We start from the raw sequence: 16,291 nt of genomic DNA on the forward strand, positions 1-16,291 counted from the left end.
TCCAGCCAGGCCATAGCACCCCACCTGGGGTCAGGGGACACCCTGCCATGGGTCCCTGCAGTGTTTGCACCAATTTGTACCCCACCTATAGGGGTGTTTCTCAGGTTTGCACAATTTCAGTTGTGAGTAACAAGCCATCAATGTTTGCCCCCCTGGGATGGATGCCTTTTAGAGGCCCCCAAACCCCAGGCCTTAATGCCCTAGTTCTTTAGCTCTTACCCTCACTTTGCTGGTGTCCTGCCAGCTCTACTTTTATGGGAGCTTTCTGAATACTGTCAGTGGGAGCTTTCTAACACAGTCAGTGCACAGTTTCAATTCCAGCCTTTTGCTCCCCACTGTGGCTTGTGGCATGGCGGCTCAGCCACAGGGTGGATCACACCTCTAGGTCTCTCTTATTAAGCTTAACATCCCTGCAGCTCAAGAATTGTGCCTTTTCATACAACATGTGACCACTGCCATTTTGATTGGGGTCAGGTGACTCCACTGCCATTTTGGCTGAGAGCCAGGTCAGGTGACCAAATTCCACCATCTTTACTGAGGTATTCCCTGCCTGGTTCTCCAGTGTTAACTCTGTTACCTTATTGCCAAGCCAGGTCAGATGACCAGGTTCTCCCATCTTTACTGAAGTATACCCTGCCTTGCCCCCTAGTTTATTTATGTTTTTCTTTCCACTAAATTCCTCTTGTTGACTCTGTTACATGTATGTTTTGCACAGTGGCATGCCTTTGATAGGGTCCACCAAGAGCTTCCACTTTCCCCAATTCCTGTTCCCTCTATGTGTGTGTGTTCATACATGTAACTTAAATGCACTCATGTTTATTATTAAATGATATAATTGTTCATTACATCTCATTTCAGATTATAAAAACACTAAGTCTCATGTTTTAAACTAGTATTTACTTTTAAGTTTCCTACAAAAATACTTTATATTTAATCCAACCCTCATTTAAAATATATTAAGCTATTCTCTACTATTGTCAGTTCTGCCTTTAACCTTCTATTGCAAGCAGTTTTTTCTTCTTCCTGTCTTTTTACGCGTGTAATTCTTACCTGTTAATTTGAGAGCCAATGTGGTCAAGCTCCAGGCAGATTCTATACTGTAGTTATACCTAATAAACAGCTCTCAACTTCTCAGAGATCTGGGGAATATGGCATTTAGGTATTTAATCATTAAAAACTTTTCATAACAAAAAGAAACAGGTTGGCTCCTAGCAGCAGCACTCTACTTCCTCCAAAGAAGACAGAAGACAAATGGGCACACAACAATGTCCATCTGTAACTCACTTCAACTGCCAAGTGCTGACCACTGGGAAAAACTTCCTTTCATCTAAACTGAAGATCTCCAGATGTGGACAGAATCCCTGGAATCGACAGCCTAGCTGCTCAGGTCATGGTAGGCTTGTCTTCCTACAGACTTCTCAGCCCACAGGATCTTCTGGAGCCTGGTAGGCCCTGTGCTAAACAGCAAAAGGCAAATGCAACCTTCAGTGACCATGGAGGACCCTGAGGAGTACCTCTGGGTGCCAACCAAGTTAAGTTCTCTTTCATTTTTAATCAGTAACTCAAGTAAAATTTTATCCTTCTCAAAGATCTCTGATGCAGTTTGACAGCTGAAAGGTTTTGTCAATTTAAAAGGACAACTTCACCAAACAAATTTCAGATCAAATTTCTCTCTCATGATGCCTTCCATAGTCTTAAAAATAAATTTTCATTGTGTAAAAATATCTGTCTCAGTCATTCTGACATAAATAAAACATATGTTTTCACAAACCCAAAGAATTTTTATGAGTTCCAGGGAGTCGAATTGAAGGCTCCACCTTAAACAGGTCAGATACATCCCCCTCAATTCCTGGGTCCTAATTTTTTTTCCTTAACTTAACTTTGTCCTCTGTTCTGCCAATACCTTAAACAGGTGTAAGAGACACCAGACATTTCCACACCACAAACACCAGACAGGAGTAAAGAGACCAGCTATGCCAGGATGTGACCAGCACCCAGCCTTCTCAGGTTCCCCCCAAAGACAATGCCCACAAATAAGCAGGAAGTAGCCTTGAGAATCCACCAATACAATTCCTTTAACCCGTGGTGCCGAATCTCCTACTTTTTAATTATAAAAAAGAGATGGGAATGTAATGTTTCGTCTCTTTAAGAGAAATCTATGTCCACTCCCTTCCTGCTTGCGGCCTTAGCCTCTTTCTCTTTTCCCCTCCCTCTATTGGGAAGAAGCAACTTCTGCCTTTCCCCACTTCTCCCCCCCCCGTCCTCTTCTCAACTTTTTCCTTCCCCTTCATAACCCACCTAATGAGTGTCCAACTTTACTTTGTACGGTGTGCCTATCTGCCTGCCTCCCACCTGCCGCTGCACACATGGCTCACCGGGGAACAGCCAGTCACCCACATGGCTTGCTGGGGACTAGCCACCTTCCGGCCACGTGCTCTCGTGTGCAGTCCCTGCCTAGGACTGGCTGCTTCCACTGCCCACTGCCGGGGACTTGAACCATCCCAGGACCCACTGTCTACCCCCACCGGGGCCCTCGCAGCAAGCTGCCGGGGACTCGCAGCAAACCCATTCCACCTTCTAACACCTGGTTTGACAAAGAAGCAATAAATATCAAATGGAAAAAAGAAAGCATATATTTAACAAATGGTGCTGGCATAGCTGGATATCAACATGTAGAAGAATGAAAATATACCCATATCTATAACCATGCACAAAACTCAAGTCCAAATGGACCAAAGACCTCAACATAAAGCCAGCCACACTGAACCTTATAGAAGAGAAAGTGGGAAGTACACTTGAACACATTGGCACAGGAGATCACTTCCTAAATAGAACCCCAGCAGCATAGACACTGAGAGAAACAATTAATAAATGGGACCTCCTGAAACTGAAAAGCTTCTGAAAAGCAAAGGATATGGACAACAAGACAAAACGACAGCCTACAGAATTGGAAAAGATCTTTGCTAACCCCACATCAGACAGAGGTCTGATCTCCAAACTATACAAAGAACTCAAGAAATTGGTCATCAGAAGATCACATAATCCAATAAAAATGGAGTACACACCCAAACAGAGAACCTTCAACAGATGAATCTAAAATGGCTGAAAGACACTTAAGGAAGTGTTCAACATCCTTAGTCATCAGAGAAATGCCAATCAAAACAACTCTGAGATTCCATATTACACCTGTAAGAATGGCCAAGATAAAAAACACTGATGACAACTTATGCTGGAGAGGTTGTGGGGAAAAGGGAACACTCCTGCATTGCTAGTGGGAATGCAAGCTGGTACAACCCCTTTGATGTCAGTGTGGTGATTTCTCAGAAAAATAGAAAGCAATCTTCCTCAAGACCCAGTAATACCACTTTTGGGTATATATCCAAAGGATATTCAATCGTGCCACAAGGACATGTGCTCAACTATGTTCATAGCAGCATTGTTTGTCATAGCCAGAACCTGGAAACAACCTAAATGCCCCTCAAATGAAAATGGATAAGGAAAATGTGGTACGTTTACACAATGGAGTACTACACAGCAGAAATAAAATAATGACATCTTGAATTTTGCAGGAAAATGGATGGAACTAGAGAACATTATTTTGAGTGAGGTAACCCAGATACAGAAAGACAATTATCACATGTACTCACTCATAGGTGGTTTTTAAACATAAATAAAAGAAAACCAGCCAGCAAACCACAATCCCAGAGAATTATACAACAATGAGGACACTAATAGAGACTTATGTAGATCTAATCTACATGGTAAGTAGAAAAAGACAAGATCTCCTAAGTAAATTAGAAGCCTGGGTCCATTGGGAGAGGACTGAAGGGGAGGGAAGAGGAAGGGAGGGGAGCAGAGAAAAATGTAGAGCTCAATAAAAATCAATAAGAAGGAGGAAAAACAAAAAAATTGACTTCATGGAACCCATCATTACCCACAATGAACATGCTCAAAATAAAAAAGCTTCTAACCAATCTGAACCAAAATGTCTCCATGAATGACAATTATCTGACCAGTTTATCCTTTCTATCCCTTGTGTGTTTCCAGAGAGAGTTGCTGGCTGCAGCAGTCAGCAGTCCCCCAGCATGGGAACTCTGTGCACAACTGGGGAATATTGAGCTTTAGCAAATACTCAACAGCCCGTGTGCACATTCAGTTAGCAACTCCCTTTTCTAATTTCCCCTCAAGATATTTCCTGTTCATCTCCAAACGTTGTCACAGAGAGGAGTTTATTTTTAAGGATGTGGGCATGGCGCACTTGGCTCAAAATCAAATGTAATTTTCTGCACAGAGTTTGGGGTTTCACTCTTCACTCCCCTGTTACCATCTCACAACCACACAGCGATGGAGCAACAGTAACGACTACAGTTTTACCAAGGCTCAACCTCTGCACAAATTTCCCAAAAACATGTATAGAAATGAAGAATAAATACATACTGTTAACATTGCTGAGTTTTGGAATTTATTTTCTGGAGATAAATTAACATAGCCTGAAGAGTAGGTGACTTTTTTATCGGGATAACTTCTTATAGAGATTGTTGCATCGAATGCTTCAGTGTAGCCATGGGCTTGAATTACAACATTTTCAGATGCTCCGACCTGGAAGACTTTGGGTGCTGAAATGACGTAGCTGTTGAAACAGTAAAAGAAACGGGTTGTTAGTTTTTTAGGTTTTCTTACACTTCTGGTATTTTTTCTTTCACTCAAGGTTAACTTTAGCCTGACGGTGGTGGCATAAACCTTTTAATCCCAAAAAAAAAACCTCAAACAAAAATTATATTTTGAAAGTCAAAATTTATTATGATGGAAAACTTAACTTTTCCAACATGAAACAGGTTGTAATTGAACCTTAGCAACAGCTAAGAGGTTGGTGTCCATTTAGAAAAACAGTAATGGAGATATAAAGGCACCAAGAACAATGGCCTGAGTTTGATCCCAGAAACCCACACAGTAGGGGGTGAGAACTGACTCGTAGAAGGTGCCCTTTGACCTCCCCACATCTGTGGTGTAATGGGCACGCCTACCACTGTCTGTACACAAATAAATACATATTTTTAAATTCTGGCTCTGGAGCTTCCCTTTAGACGAACTTTGGTCCGTATTGGGACATCAGCCATGCAGTCTGCGCATGCGAGGAAATTTCATCTTGCGTATTTTCTCTGCACTCTCAGAAGCTCAGGCCACTGAATCTGCACAGGAAGGTATCACTGGGTTGTTTCTGTTTTCTCTGCAGACACGTGCATGGCATCCCCTCTTTTCCTCCAGGCTCTATATGCACATCACCGTTGACAGATAAACTTATCAGTCCATAGTCAGAAACACGCGTCTTACGTCTCTGTGCTCTCCTGATGCTTTTTTCACTTTCTGGAAACTGCCTTCTTATGTATTTGTCTGTAATTGGCTCATTCACTCCTTCATTGGTTCATTACTTTTCATAGGCTCACGCATTCATTATCTGATTCTTCAGATAGAATTCAAGCTCTAGAAGATGTTTATCTTCTCCTGCCCTCAGAACTCATTACAAAGTTGGTGTCATGGCGGATGACTTGATTGTCCTCTTTCTTAGACTTAAAATGCCTCAGAGCTTAGTAATTACATCTGGCCAGCTGTGCCTATGCTGGTTGCAGGAAGGGTTAACTAAGGGACGCCATCCACATGAATGTGGATAAGGACAAGGTCCCTTAGACCAAAATGTGCAATGGGGTTCGGGGTTTGGGGGGAGTTGAACTTGAGAGCAAGCATTCTCTCTCTACTCCTGAGTTGCCCCATAGGAGCTGTCCTGGCTGTCACACCCTTCCTGGGGTGGTGGGCTAAAACCTCTGACATCTGAGCACAATTAATTCCTCATTTAAGTGGCCTTGTCCAGTATTTTGTCACAGTGGCAGAAACCTAACTAGTATGAGAATCAAAAAATTGTGCTGAATCAATCAAAGTGCTCAACTACTGTGCTGTCCATGGCACACTTCCTCATGGTCTCAGAGACAGGAAAGACTTTCATAGCGTGGGCCAATGGGGTAGAGCAGGAGAACTCTTAATACCCCTGGACAAGAATCATGAGAGTCCAGGTCCCGGGGTTTAATCTGGATGTCCCTGAGTGCAATTGCTTGTCTGTTAAATCAGAATAATAAAGGTAGCTAAGGTAGTGGGGTGAGTGTGGCCTTGCAGTGAAATCTCAGAGTAGACGCGTGTGCAAACTTATGGTATTAGCCCACGTTTCTTTTACACTTGTATTTGCACAGACGCATTTGTGACAAAGACAGGGGGAATTGATGTGCTAACCAGGAGACCATAGTAAAAGTCCTCTCTCCCTAACAGTGTGACCTTTGGTCAGTGACTTCTGTCTGAATTTCCTGTCATATGTGGACTGAGCAGGCTCTACTTACTAACAAAGGCCTATAGTACCAGCTAGCAGGTGGCAGAAGGCAGAGGTTCATGTGGGCATATGATCGGAGTCCAGCCTGGACAACATGGTGAAACCTCATCTTAAAACTAACAACAGAGAAGAATAAGTTCAGTGAGGAAGCATTCGCTTAACTTCCAATCCTAAGTTATCTGCCCCGAATAGCACCATTAACAAGGAAGGGATTACAAGTAGGTAAAAACTGCCAATATAATTGATTATCTTGGTTTTACTCTGCACTTCTGCCGACTAGGAAATGAATAATCATCTCTGTCATTGTTACGGGTAGCCATCCCGTGGGATCAGTTGTGTTGTTAGCTGCTCACCAAATCCAGACGTGCCCACGGCTCTCATGGTCAGCTGAGACTACCCACTCATATCAGGAGCAGACAGTTATTGTCGAATCAATTCAACCCCAAGTCTCCTTTCCATTCATCACAGGTAAGACACCCAGGAAAGTGAAGATGGCTCATTTTACTTACGTTTGTTCCTGTCCCCAAGTTTTGCCCAGGAAAATTAAAAAGCAAAGTGCTCCCAAAAGGCCCATGGCTGGAAGTGGCATAAACCCATGAGCCTGACCTTCTTGAAGCTACTTTTAAGTAAACTGGGTTGAAGAGTTTGGGTAAATTAGTTTTCTGGTTAATTATTAATGTCACAGAAAAAGATCTCTAAGTGAGAAAGATAAAATCAGGAATGGGCACATGAGGGTGTGTTAATAAACACAAAACATGTTTTACCATCCTGTCATCTCCAGTAATAAAGACAGAGGTGTTTGACATCAACTTAGACCCAGGGACTTGTTTTTATGAATACATGTAAAAGGGTCCTAACCTGGGTGCTTGTCACCGTGCAGAAAGGCTCAGCGCTGGGAGCCAGGAGCCGCTTTCCTCTGACTTTCATGTCCTAGCCAGGTCCTTTGTGCTGACACTCTGCCACCTTCAAACTTGATTCTAGCAGGTGTCATTTGTCTCTGAGATTGATGAAAGACTCACCTGGATTTCATTTTAAATGCATGGTTTTAGAATGATTTTGGCCAGCCTTTAAGTCCAACACCCAGGAGTTAGAGGCAGGCAGATTTCAGTGAGTTCAAGGCCAGCTTGGTCTACAGAACAAGTTCCACGACAGGCAAGGGTTCACAGAGAAACCCTCTCTTGGAAAACCTAATAAATAAAAGATAGATGACAGACAGACAGACAGACAGACAGACAGACAGATGGGTGCACGGATGGATGGATGGACAGAGAAAGACATATAGCTGTATGTATGTATATAAGGACTAGATCCAGGTCCATCCCAGTCTAGAGAAGAAGCAGTTCAGTAGATGGAAAAGGGCTGTGTTGGCCTTTGAACCCTGAAGCGATGCTCCTCTGATTCCCTAGCCAGTAGACACTCAGTGCTTACAGGGATGTGAGTCTGTGAATCCACGTGTCCCTCCCCAGAATTTGCATGCAGTCATAGAAGGCCTCACGTTATACCTCCATGCTCCTGTGAGGGTTTCTACAGTTTAATACAGGAGGTCAGTATGAGCAGAGTTAATAGTATTTCCATGACAGCTGATTTTCCTCTTTTTTAAATCAGTTTTTGGTTTTGGAGACAGGATGTCTCTATATAGCCTTGGTTGTCCTGGAATACACTGTAGATCTGGCTGGCCTTGAACCCATGGAGATGACTGTCCTGTGCCTCGGTTGTGCTGGGATTGGAGCAAGTCCAACTACATCTCACAAGTTGATTTTCATGACTCATTTCCAATTAAGTAAATTTAAGCAAAAGATAATTTTTAGAAGTTTCTTTTTTTATGTATTTTTTTTATTGATAAAAGGAGAATAAAGAAAAGAAAGAAAAAAAAACAAATTTCCACCTCCTCCCAGCCTCCCATTTCCCTCCCCCTCCTCCCATTCTTCTCCCCCTCCTCCCACCCCTCTCCCCTTCCCCCCACTTTTCTCCCCCTCCCTCTCCAGTCCAAAGAGCAGTCAGGGTTCCCTGCCCTGTGGTAAGTCCTAGGTCCTCCCCCCTCCGTCCATATCTAGGAAGGTGAACATCCAAACTGGCTAGGCTCCCACCAAGCCAGCACATTGCGTTGGATCAAAACCGCGTGCCATTGTCCTTGGCGTCTCATCAGCCCTCATTGTTCGTCATGTTCAGAGAGTCCAGTTTTATCCCATGCTTTTTTTTGGTAACAGTCCAGCTGGCCTTGGTGCGCTCCCAGTAGATCAGCTCCACTGTCTCAGTGGGTGGGTGCACCCCTCGTGGTCCCGACTTCTTTGCTCATGTTCTCCCTCCTTCTGCTCCTCCTTGGGACCTTGGGAGCTCTATCCAGTGTTCCAGTGTGGGTCTCTGTCTCTATCTCCATCCGTCGCCAGATGAAAGTTCTAGGATGATATGCATGATATTCGTCAGTATTGCTCTAGGATAGGGTCATTTCAGGTTCCCTATCCTCAGCTGCCCAAGGAACTAACTGGGGGCCTCAGCTTGGGCACCTGGGATCCCCTCTAGGGTCAAGTCTCCTGCCCATCCTAAAGTGGGTCCTTTAACTAAGAAATGGGGTTCCGTGCTCCCCTATCCAACCTTCCTTTATCCCGATCCTCCTGTTTCCCCAAGTCCCCCCTCCTTTCCTTCTACCTTTTCTCTCCCCATCTCCCCTTACCCCCATCCCACCCCACCCCCAACATCCCACTTTTCTCCCCGGCAATTTTGTCTACTTCCCTTATCCAAGAGGATAACTATATGTTTTTCCTTGGGTTCACCTTCTTACTTAGCTTCTTTAGATTCGCCTATTGTAGACTCCGTGGTCCCTATTTATGGCTAGAAACCAATTATGAGTGAGTACATCCCATGTTCATCTTTTTGGGTCTGGGATACCTCACTCAGGATAGTGTTTTCTATTTCCATCCATTTGCATGCAAAATTCGAGAAGTCATTGTTTTTTACCGCAGCGTAGTACTCTAATGTGTATATATTCCATACTTTCTTCATCCATTCATTAAATTTATTTTATATGTTACGTTCATTAGAAAATTCATTTAGATTTTCTTTTGTCAATCATTTGTACATTTGTATATGATGTGTGCTGTATTTCAAGGTAACAAAAGAAATGTCCAGGAGCTGGATGTGTATTTCAGTTGGTATTTCAGTTGCTCAAGGCCTGCGTTGTGCCCCAGTCTCACACGTCTGTCAGGTGTGATAGAGTACACCTGTAGTCACAGCACTCGGGAGGTAGAGGCAGGAGGATTGGAAACTGTAGGTCATCTTCAGCCACTAATGTGTTTGAGACCAGCCTTGGTGACATGAGACCCTGTCTACAATAATATTAATGATAACAGAGTTGATGATGATAATGAAGAGATGTCTAAACACAGTCCTGTTAGTCAGAATTTTGGTCACTCTGACAATGACATCCTTACCGTATTAGTAAGGTTCTATTTAGTAATACTTTAATCCTGAATTTGTCAAAGAAAAAGGAGTGGGAAGAAAAATTCTATGCACTATTTCACTAACAGTATTGTTCCTTTTATACAGGGCATCACAATGGAAAGCATCCACACTGCCATCCAAACAGCTATCTCATTTATTTTCAAAGAAAACCTGTAAAATGATTAAGCTGGGTTGCAAAAGATGAGTCAGGTTAAAGCAAACAGTGCTTCTGTGATCACTTTCGGGAAACAAAACCCAAGAGTGTAAGGACCGCCCAGTGGACACCTACCAGCTTTACTTCAAGTGCCAGCAATGGGCACTGTCTGTGGTAGGAGAGCAAACACTAGGAAGCGCTGTTCTCAGACCACTGCTGTGGGAAGTGTTTACAGGATGACAGGCTCAGCAAGTCATGGGCTCAGCTGTTTAATCCAGCTGTCTTCTAAATGTCGTTCAAATACGGGGTTTCTTCAGGGTTTAATATGTGACCTGTGCACAAGTGTTTGATTGTTGTGTGTGGAATAGGAGAGTGGGTGGTTCACCCTTGTTTTGCACAAATATCGCCTCCCTCCCTCCCTCTTTCCCTCCCACCCTCCCTCCCTCCCTCCCTCCCTCCTTCCTTCTCTCCCTCCCTCCCTCTCTTCCTCCCCCCTTCTCTATTTCTTTCTTAGACAGAGTTTCTCCTGTAGCGCTGAGCAGGTGCCCAACTCTGCTAGAAACCTGAGGGTCACTGAACCTCCTGCAATTGTCACCTGGCTTCTGGGGACCAGATGTCTTTGCTTAGAGTGCTGTCTAATTTTTATGTCAACTTGACACAAACTAGGGCCATCTGTTAAAAGGGAATTTCATTTGGGAACTGCCCTCATTAGAATGGCCGCTGGGCAAAACTGTAGAACAATTTCTTGATAGATAATGGATGTGAGAGGGCCCAGTCCATTGTGTGCAGTGCCATACTTGGGCAGGTGGTTCTGTGAGCTGTATAACAAAGCAGGCTGAGCAAGCCATGTGGAAAAGCCAGTGAGCATCACCCCGAAATGGCCTCTGTACCAGCTCCTGCCTCCAGGTTGCTGCCCTGCTGGGGCTCCTGCCCTGACTTTCTGCACTGATGGACTGTGATGTGGGACTGTAATCTGACATGACCTCCCCCCAGCCATGTTGCCTTTGCCATGGTGTTGTCATAGCAGCCAGAAACCTGTGTGATGTCCTGGTCCTCAAGTCTCTCATGGTCTGTGTCTTGCTTTGTTCTCCTGCGTCCACTTTCTTCGTTGTTATTAAGTGGCTGTGACTTGAAGGGGCTCCTGGAGGGTGTGTCTGTCAAGTGAACACTTTTTACTTTCTTATTTCATACTTATTTACTAAAGAGAAACAGTCTAGAAATCAGCTGTTTACATGAAGCACAGACTTCCATTTATGAACAAACAACGGGTCTTAATGTATGATTTTCAAGGTGAACTAACTTGTAGGGAGGAACTATCAGTGGGCTCTAAATGAGCAGAGTCCCAGTATTCTGTGTGTTGCTGTTAGAAGTTCAGCTCACCACACTGTTGGCCTCCGGTGCCTGCTGCCTGGTTAGCACAGGAGAGCTGGAGGGATCCGTTCCTGCCCCCTGGAGTCCATGCAGTCTGAGGACAACCAGAGACACAGGGCTGTCTCCCCTGAAGCAGAATCTTTCTAAATGGAGAACTGACAAAGATGTAAGTTACATTTAGCAGTGGTGGGCTGCCACAGAGGTTTGTCCTTAAGATTATTTTGATTTCAAATCCAGTCCTATGATCAATAGTGTTATTATTAACTTATTTATAGCATGTACCCACAAAGACATGTCTTCAGAAATAGGAGGAATGTGTGCATTCCCACTATCTGTGCCTACAATCCCGGCACAGCCACAGTTACCTAAGTGCCTCCCCCAGCAACTGTGTGCAAGGGGACCTGGGAATTCAAGCTATTTCCAGTTGGGGGCCTTAAAGCAAATTACCTCTTATTATCCAGGTGCCTTGGTGTCCTGCATATGTATGTTTGAACTGTATTAAAATACATTTATTTTAACGTATGTTTTCCAAAAACAAGTTTGATAGAGACGTTCACAGGGTACCCATAGTAGAGTAACTCCAGGTGACCAGAGCGGGGCAGTCCGGCCAACTACCCCATATGCGTTTCCAAATTTCACGGAGAAAGCCGTGTGGAAGCCCTGGGGTTTATTAGCCTTGATGTAAACCACAAACAATTTCTTTCAAGTGTCCCGTTCATTTCATTCTTGTTACTTCCCTTCAAAAACTTGAGCAAATACAAGATGAAGTCAGTTTTTCATTGCTCAGGCTAAGACAAACTTATCTACTATAGTTTTGATGGAAAGTGTCCCCCAAACAGCTATTGCCAAAACCTTGTTCCAGGTGGTCCTGGTGAAAGTCAATGTGTCACAAAGCAAAACCAAAACTCATGAATCTGGGGAGAAACTGGTAATGTCTAGAGGGCAATACTGAGCTTCGAGTAACCAGAATACAGTATGTAATTATATGATAATGTCTTATAACAAAATTAAATAGATTAAATAGTAACATTTTATAAGACTAAGAAAAATAAAACATCTTGTTCCTTAGAGTGGTGTTTCTGAGAGTCGGGGAACTGGTTTATTTGTCTGTTGTTTGGTGAGACAAGGGTGTTCTCCACAGCAGCAGAAGCAGCTCCTCAGAACTGAGTTATTTTAGAGACTGGAGAATCGTGTTATGTTCTGGGACATTCTGAAACTTTTTATTCTCTTGCTCAGTTTCCCCAGGGCTGGAACTGCAGGCACATGGGTCCTTCTCTGACTGCTATGGAACCCTTAACCACCTGACAGAATGTGTCACCTGACAGAGTCTGTCCCTCTGTGTCACAGCTGAGTGCAGGACAGGCAGTACCCTAGCCCTAAAAGGCGAAACTCTGCTTTCTTCTCTCTCTTCTTCCTCTTCCTGTTTCTCTCTGTATCTTTCTGCCTTGCCTCTCTTTCTTTCTCTCTCTCTCTTCCCACGAAGTCAGTCTGCACTCCCTTCCTCTCTCCCTTTTCTTCCTGTCCTCTCTCAATCCCTTACCTTCCTCCAATAAAACTCCCCATGTAAACTCTGTCTGCATGCTGTCTCTGTCTCTCACCTGCCAAGGTCGCTCGGGCACAGAACCATAACACTGCCCCTTCCCTGATCTCTTCCAGTAAACCTCTATGTCAATCTTGTTTAGGTGCCATATTTCTCTTTGTGGTGCTTTTAAATTATAACTATGATGGTGTCCTTTAATTCAATAAGAAGTAATTACTTTACCAAAAAATGAGGAGACTTTTTTTTTTTGCAATATGTGTTTTTTTCCCAAGAATGTCTTCTAGAACATAGCTAACTTTTAAAACAAACACCATTCCTGGAAAATTGGGCATCAAGCCCCCTCAGCATAGCTGCAGTCAGTTTCTTTGTAAGAGCTGTATCTTGCATCCTATAAATCACTTATGTTGACCTCTGACCTCCACTGGTCTTCCATTCTCACCCATCTGCCATTAGGGAAAGACCAAATGCTCAGAAACACATTAGCAACAGGCATGGACTGCATGGTGACCACCGCGGTTTGACCAAGTCCCAGTGTTTCCACACTGCAGACTGCATGCCTCCAGCACCTTGTTCCTTTTGCTTTTAATGATGCTGTCAGGTCCTGTTAAATGCCTTTCCCTTGGGGATATTCTGTGTGGGATAAAAATGTGTGCAATGTTGGCATCTCTAAAGAAAATAATTCTCTGGGGAAAACTGCTGCACGGATGTCATGTAGGATTTGAGGGCCCCATGGCCATGTAAATTGCCTGAGTGCTTAATGGCACACATGTGGCCCTGGAACCCGGAAGTGCCAGAGTTTAGGGTTTTTTTTTGCCAAAGCTCTGGGTGATTGTAACCTACAACACCCACTTTCCAACTCCCTGTCTGCTGCCATTCTCCACACAACCCCAACTACGATGGTAAGATCCCCTCCTCCCAGTCAGCTTTTGCTGACAATCGCCTTGCCACTTCTCATGAGCAAGGCGTTTGGGCTTTGCCTAGCACTGCACACACTGAGCGGTGCCATCGTTATTCGGGCCTAGAGCCCTAGCACACTTCTCAGATCTGTGGATTCTTTCTGGATATGGTTCCCCTCATGGCCTAAAGCCTCTCAGGTGACTCCCTATCTCTACCTTGTGCCTTTGGATTTTGTGTTCTTTGTGTTTCGTGCCCTTGGTCCCCGTTATCTTGTGGATGAATCCTTCATCCTTCTGCCTCACCTGTGGGAAACAGGCTGGTAAAACCATAGACATTTCTAACTTCAGCTGGTGGACAAAAACAGAAAGAGTAACAGCACGTAGGCAGCTACCATCTTTGCCAAGGGCAACTGCATGATTGCTGCCATTTTGTCTGAGGTTAAGACAGGGAGGAGCCACAGACTTGTGAGGGTCTGTGTCTAGCCAAATGGCATGGGCAGCAGGCCCACAGCCAGAAGAACAGTTACCTGAATGACCTGCAACTCTTCTGTTCTCTTCCAGCTATTAACAATTTGCTACTTTAATTCTCCAGTTTCTTTCATTTTCTCTCTTCCTTTAAATGCCCTGGAATTCTCCTATATTTGTTGTTAAAAATAAATCTGGATTATGGAGAATGGTGACAGATCTAAGACCTGTTAGCAAGGTTATTCAGCCTATAGGCCCTCTACAATCTGGAATTCCTCTGCCCTCTCTATTATGATAATGATGGCCTCTTATAATTATTGATTTAAAAGATTGTTTCTTCACTATTCTTATACAAGAAAAGGATAGAGAAATATTTGGTTTTACAGTGCCTATTTATGTAGTAGCAGGCTGCTTCTTCATCTTGGTTGCCTAGAACTGAAATAATCACACAGAAACTATATTAATGAAAATACTGCTTGGCCCATTAGCTCTAGCTTCTTATTATCTAACTCTTAACATTTAAACTATCTTCATTAATCTGTGTATCGCCATGTGGCTGTGGCTTATTGGGTAAAGTTCCAAGTGTCTGTCCCCTGTGGGCTACATGGCTTCTCTCTGACTCTGGCCTTCTTTTTTTCCAGCATTTAGTTTAGTTTTCCACACCTACCTAAGTGCTGCCCTGCTATAGGTCCAAAGCAGTTTCTTTTTTCATTAATGGTAATCACAGCATATAGAGGGAAATCCCACATAATACTTATAATAATTATCAGCCTACTAAGAGATACCAGTGGACCATCCTCCCACAGGGAATGCTCAATAGCCCCACCCTGTGCCAAAACTTTGTATCTCAGTCATTGGAAATAATATAAAAACAATTTCCCAAGTCTATAATTTACCATTACATGATGACATTTTCTTATCAGACTCAAATGCAGATACTTTAGAAAGAATGTTAGAAGAAGTAAAGCAAGTTCTGCCTAAATGGGGATTACAAATTTCTCCTGAAAAAAAATACAAAGAGGACACTCTGTCAATTACCTAGGTTACAAAATAAGTTTATAGAAAATTAGAACACAAAAGACACAAGTTAAGAGAGACTGACTGTGGACACTTAATGACTTTCAAGGATTGTTAAGAGACATTTCCAGTCTACAATTGGCTGTTAGGATAAAACCTGATCTAACAGTTCACTTAAACAAAACCTTAGATAGTGACAAAGACTTAAATATTCCCAGGGAATTACAAGAAGCACATGTAGATATAGTTAATGCAAATCTTAATTGTATTGTAGTCATATTACTTTCTAGAATTTGCCCTACAGAAATTTTAATGCAGAGAGAAGATATTATGCTAAAATGGATCTTTTTACCACATAAACCAAGTAAAAAATTAAAAACTTATATGGAAAAAGTCCCTGAATTAATCACAAAAGGAAAATTGAGACTTCGACAACTAGCAGAAGTATACCCAGCAGAGATTATAGTGCTTTTTTTCTACTGATGAAATTAAAAAGTTATGGGAAGACAATGAACCATGGCAATGAGCTTATGCTAATTTTTTGGGAGAATTAATAGCACTTATCCCAAAAGCAATAGATTTAACGTTATAAAGAGAACTACTTGGGTTCTTCCCTGAACTGTACATGATGCACCTATAACTGGAGCCTGTACATTTTATACTGGTGCAAATAATCAGGAAAGGCAGGTTACAAATCAGAAGAATTAAGACAGTAGAACAAATCCCTTATAATTCTGTTCAAAAGGTATAATTATTTGTTATCTCGTGGTACTAAGGGATTTTAAAGAACCTCTAAATAGAGTTACTGGTTCACAATATGCAGAAAGAGTTGTCTTGCATGTTGAAACTTCTAAATTTATACCAGACAATACAGAATTATCTTTATTAATTCAGGTGTAAGACATAATCAGGAATAGGCTTTGTCTCATATATATAACAAAAATCTCATCACCATTCAGGCCTGCCAGGTCCTATAGCTCAAGATAATGCAAAAACTGACTGATTTATTGGAAGTGTGCTGAAGGCCTCAGAATTTT

At 42.9% G+C, this 16,291-nt stretch overlaps 2 protein-coding genes across 2 annotated transcripts in view; both read right to left on the minus strand.

The window, feature by feature from the left end:
* LOC142857545 (complement C5) overlaps positions 1-6,997 on the minus strand; it is a 115,723-nt gene extending 108,726 nt beyond the window's left edge. Inside the window, exons 1-2 of the mRNA XM_075985976.1 lie at positions 6,883-6,997; positions 4,438-4,630 (exon numbers count right to left, since the gene is read on the minus strand). Coding sequence (XP_075842091.1) covers positions 4,438-4,630; positions 6,883-6,962 — 273 coding nt within the window. The 5' untranslated portion in view covers positions 6,963-6,997. The remainder of the gene's footprint in view (positions 1-4,437; positions 4,631-6,882) is intronic.
* A 4,380-nt stretch (positions 6,998-11,377) lies between these two features.
* Positions 11,378-16,291, minus strand: part of LOC142856684 (complement C5-like) — a 44,456-nt gene continuing 39,542 nt past the window's right edge. Inside the window, exons 10-11 of the mRNA XM_075984360.1 lie at positions 13,989-14,120; positions 11,378-11,479 (exon numbers count right to left, since the gene is read on the minus strand). Coding sequence (XP_075840475.1) covers positions 11,378-11,479; positions 13,989-14,120 — 234 coding nt within the window. The remainder of the gene's footprint in view (positions 11,480-13,988; positions 14,121-16,291) is intronic.

This window comes from Microtus pennsylvanicus, chromosome 9, assembly GCF_037038515.1.
Source record: "Microtus pennsylvanicus isolate mMicPen1 chromosome 9, mMicPen1.hap1, whole genome shotgun sequence".
NCBI classification, from domain to species: domain Eukaryota; kingdom Metazoa; phylum Chordata; class Mammalia; order Rodentia; family Cricetidae; genus Microtus; species Microtus pennsylvanicus.